The following is a 4,772-nucleotide window of genomic DNA, read 5'->3' on the forward strand; positions in this document are numbered from 1 at the left end:
CTGGAGAGTCAGTGAGTAGCTTTTTTGATAGATTTACTGCATTTGTGAGAAGCGTCCCGTACCACCACATTGAGGATGAGTCATCGAAAAATACTTCTACAGAGGTCAAGATGATAACAACAAAGCAATGCTCAATACTATTGTGGGTAGATCCTATGGTGAATGCATATATGCTGAGATTGCAGAGAAGCTAGAGAAGATGTCACACAATAATAAATCTCAGAGCACTAGAAATTCAGAGATGGGGCGGAACACCATTACGGTACATGCTACAAATAACTCAACCATTGATGGGATTCGGGAAGAAATGGCGTAAATAAGAACTAAAGTAGGGTTGGTTTTGAAGCATGTTAGTGGAGGCGCAGACAAAATAAATGTGATGAACTATTTGGATAAAGCACCACCACTGATAGATTAGAACTACTATGAAAAGGATACATATGCAGTGAATGATCATACGGGGTGTTTCTGACCAAACACACAAGGTTCCAATCAGGATAATTGGTGCAAAGATCAAGGAAACTAATGTAGGAACTATGAAAATTACAACCGAGTGAGTCAATATGTCTGAGATGGGAACTACAACGGTGACAATAACTTGAATCGGAACAACTATGGTAACAGGAATGACAAGGGTGGTCCATATGTTCCACCTCAAAATAGGGAAGCTGCACCTAAAGACGGTAGAGGTAGTAAGGCACGGGTTGAGGATATGTTGCAAAATATGATGAGGAGGTTTGATGCAACTGATGAGAATGCCAGTAAGATGAGAGGTGAACTATCAGGCATCAGACAAAAGGTAGATGCACATGCAGTCTCGATAAAACACCTTATGCTACAGATAATCAACTGTCTACTACTTTGAACCTATACCAACCTGGCACTCTTCCAAGCAACACTATCCAAATTCCTAAGAATGATGGGCATTGGATGATAGTCACTACTCAAGGAGGTAACCTATGCCGTCTGTAGTTGAAGAAGATATTAGAAAGGAAGATGAGGCGATAGAAGCTAGTGAAAAGTTGGGTGATGCACTGTCGAGAGAAGTAGAGTTATCTCAAAAAATGGTCCCCACTCCTAGACCTGAACCACCATTCCCACAAAGATTGGTGAAGAAAATGGAAGTTGGTAAATATCGACGATTTATCACTATGTTAAAACAACTTTCCAACATTTTTCCATTAATAGAAGCTTTGGAGCAAATGCCTGATTTTTCTAAGTTTTTGAAGGATATGGTGACAAAGAAGAGGTCGGTGAGTTTTGAGGATGATGACAGGATGCAACATTGTAGTTATATTTCTACAAGGTCTCTTGTGTAGAAGAAAGAAGATCAGTTTCCTTCACTATTCCATGTACGACAGTGTTGCTACACTTTTATAAGGCATTATGTGATCTTGAGGCAAGCATAAATCTCATTTCTTTGTCCATTTACAGAAAGTTAGGCTTGGAAGACCCAAAGACCACTACGATGTGATTACTGATGGCCGATCGATCTTTGAAGAGGACCATTGGTATACTACATAATGTGCTTGTGGAAGTTGAGTCATTCATATTTCTTGTCGATTTTATGATTATGGACTGTGGGTTTGAGTTTGAGGTCATAACAGGAAGACCATTCCTTGTCACTAGGCGTGCATTAGTGTATATGAAAAAGGGCAGATGAAATTTTGATTGAACAATGAAGAAGCAACTTTCAATATCTGTAGGTCCATGAAGCAGAGTGGTGAGATCCAAACGGTATCTGCTGTATCTTAAAAGGTTGAGAGTGTAACTAAAGTGAAAATTAAAGAGAGACTAGGTGTCGAGGCACTAGCAACAACCATTATGAATTTTGACAGTGATGGTATTGAAGAGTTTGATTCTTTGGTGGCTATACTTGAACAACTCGAGTATCGGTCAAAGCTGAAGAAATTAGAGTTGGATATGAAGCATCGCGAGTCTCCACCTGCGAAACCATTTATTGAGGAGGCCCTAAAATTTGAACTGAAGGATCTACCACCTCATCCGCGGTATGTGTTTTTTTGTAGGGATGACACTTGCGAGTAATAATTGCAGCACATTTGAATGGACAGTAAGTTGAGTGCTTAGTGGGGGTGTTGAAAAGGTTCAAGCGAGTCATTCGTTGGACTATTGCAGATATTATTGGATATCTCCCGGTATTTTTTCCCACAATATCCAACTCATGCCGGATCATAGACCGACTATTGAGCACAAAAGAAGGTTAATCCACCTATGCAAGAAGCAGTGAAAAAGGAGATCATCAAGTGGTTGGATGCTGGAGCCATTTATCCTATAGTAGACAATAGTTGGTATGTCATGTTCAGTGTGTGCCTAAAAAGGGCGGGTGGTACCTAATGAGAGGAACGATCTTGTTTCAATGTGGTCAGTCGGACTACCGAAAGTTAAATGCTTCGATTGAGAAGGACCATTTCCCTATGACCTTCATGGATCAGATGTTAGACAAACTTATAGGCAAGGGTTGTTATTGCTTTCTTCATGGATATTCGGTCAACAATTAGATCTCTATTGCTCAGTAAGATCAAGAAAAAACCACCTTCACTTGTCCATATGGAACTTTTGCATTCAAAAGGATGCCGTTTGGGTTATGTAATGCACCGTCGATTTCCCACCATTATATCATGTCTATGTTCTCTAATATGGTGGAGGACACTATTGAGGTGTTCATGGATGATTTTTATGTAGTAGGGGACTCCTTTGATCTGCGTTTGAGTAAATTGGCTGAGGTGCTCAAGAGGTGTGAAGATTGTAATTTGGTGCTAAACTGGGAGAAATGTCACTTTATTGTGAAAGAAGGCATAGTTTTTGGCCATCGCATCTCTGAAAAAGGGGATAGAGGTTGAACGAGCCAAAGGAGCAGTCATAGAGAAAATTCTTCCTCCTATCTCTGTCAAGGGTGTGAGAAGTTTTCTTGGGCATGTCGGGTTTTATTGGAGGTTTATTAAGGATGTTTAGAAGATTTCACATCCTTTATGCAATTTTCTCGAGAAGGAATGTAAGTTCTATTTTGATAAATCTTGTCTTAAAGCAATCGGAGAGTTGAAAGATAAATTGGTCTCCGCGCCAATTATTATTTCACCGGATTGGAGTGATCCATTTGAGGTGATGTGTGATGCTAGTGGGGTTGCACTTGGTGGTGGTATTGGGACAAAGAATCGAAAAAATCCTTCGCTCCATCTATTATGACAATAAATCCCTAAATGAAGCCCAAAAGAACTATACGATAATTGAATAGGAACTTCTTGTGGTGGTGTTTGCATTTGAGAAATTTCACTCCTATTTGCTTGGTATAAGGATCATTGTGCATACATAACATTCTGCTTTGAGATACTTGATAGCGAAGACGGATGCAAAGACAAGGTTGATCAGATGGGTACTATTGCTTCAAGAGTTTTATTTAAAGGTAAAAGATTGGAAGGGGATTGAGAAACAAGTTGCAACCACTTGTCTATATTTGAGGATGAAGCTATGTGTAAATCGGGACAAAAGGCTAAAATTGATGATGCCTTCCCAGATAAACATATACTGGCCGCGTCTCACGATTTGATCCCATGGTTCGCCGACTTTGCAAACTATTTTGCAAGTGATATAGTACCGTTAGACTTGACCTTACACCAGAGGAAAAAGTTCATGCATGATGTGAAAAAGTTCTTTTGGGATGAGCCTTACTTGTATCGTACTTGTGCCGATGGGATAATTTGTCGTTGTATACCTCAGGTTGAGATGTTGAGTGTTTTGGAGGTGTGTCATTTCTCCTTTGTGCGTTGGCACAATAGTGGTATTCAGACCGCCAATAAGATTTTGCAGTATGGGTATTATTTTCCAACCATTCCCCAAGATTCTCATGGCTTCGCCAAATCCTATGATCGATGCCAACAAGATGGAGAAATTTCGGAGCGGCAAAAACTTTCATTGAATCCCATTTTGGTGATTGAGCTATTTAACGTATGGGGCAGTGAATTTATGGACCAATTTTTGAGTTTTCATGGGATCAAATACATACTTGTGGCGGTTGAGTATGTGTCAAAATGGGTGGAAGCAATTGCTTACCCCAACAATGAAGGGAAGAGTATCACTACATTTATTAAGAAGAATATTTTCTTTAGATTTAGTAAACATAGGGCCATTATTAGTGATGGTGGCTCTCGTTTCCATAATAAATTGTTCAAAGGTCTATTGTAGAAACATGGTGTTCTCCATAGTGTGGCTACTCCTTACAACCCACAGACTAGCGGGCAAGTTGAGGTGTCCAATCGCGAGATTAAGCAAATTCTGACAAACAGTGTGAATGCTAATAGAACGGATTGTTCACGGAGGATTGATAATTCTATTTGGGCCTACTGCACTGCATACAAGACTCCTATAGGTATGTCTCCATACCAACTAGTATACGGGAAGGCTTGTCACTTGCCGGTCGAGCAAGAGTACAAGGCGATTTGGGCAATGAAGAGACTGAAGTTGGATTGGACTGAAGCAGCAGAAGAAAGACTAAATGATTTGAATGAGCTTGATGAGTTTTGACTAAAATCCTATGTAAGTTCATCCATCTACAAGGAGAAGATGAAGAAGTACCACGACAAAAGAATCGCAAAGCGAGAATTTGCAGTTGGTGGATTGGTGCTTCCGTTCAACTCTAGGATGCACTTGTTTCTGAGAATCAAGTCCAAATGGATTGGGCCATTCCTCATTACTAAAGTGATCGCACAGAGAGGTTGAGCTAGAAAACAAGGAAGGCGCAAGGTTCACAATCAACA

The 4,772-nt window shown here is 40.2% G+C and overlaps 1 protein-coding gene across 1 annotated transcript; it reads left to right on the forward strand.

The window, feature by feature from the left end:
• The first annotated feature begins 959 nt into the window (after window positions 1–959).
• Window positions 960–4,539, forward strand: LOC138349197 (uncharacterized). Its single transcript, XM_069299528.1, has 5 exons — window positions 960–1,253; window positions 1,759–2,009; window positions 2,105–2,156; window positions 3,736–3,963; window positions 4,201–4,539. Exons 1-5 carry the CDS (start codon window positions 960–962, stop codon window positions 4,537–4,539), a joined length of 1,164 nt encoding a protein of 387 aa, XP_069155629.1.
• Window positions 4,540–4,772: the final 233 nt, after the last annotated feature.

Source organism: Solanum lycopersicum, chromosome 6, assembly GCF_036512215.1.
Source record: "Solanum lycopersicum chromosome 6, SLM_r2.1".
NCBI lineage: Eukaryota > Viridiplantae > Streptophyta > Magnoliopsida > Solanales > Solanaceae > Solanum > Solanum lycopersicum.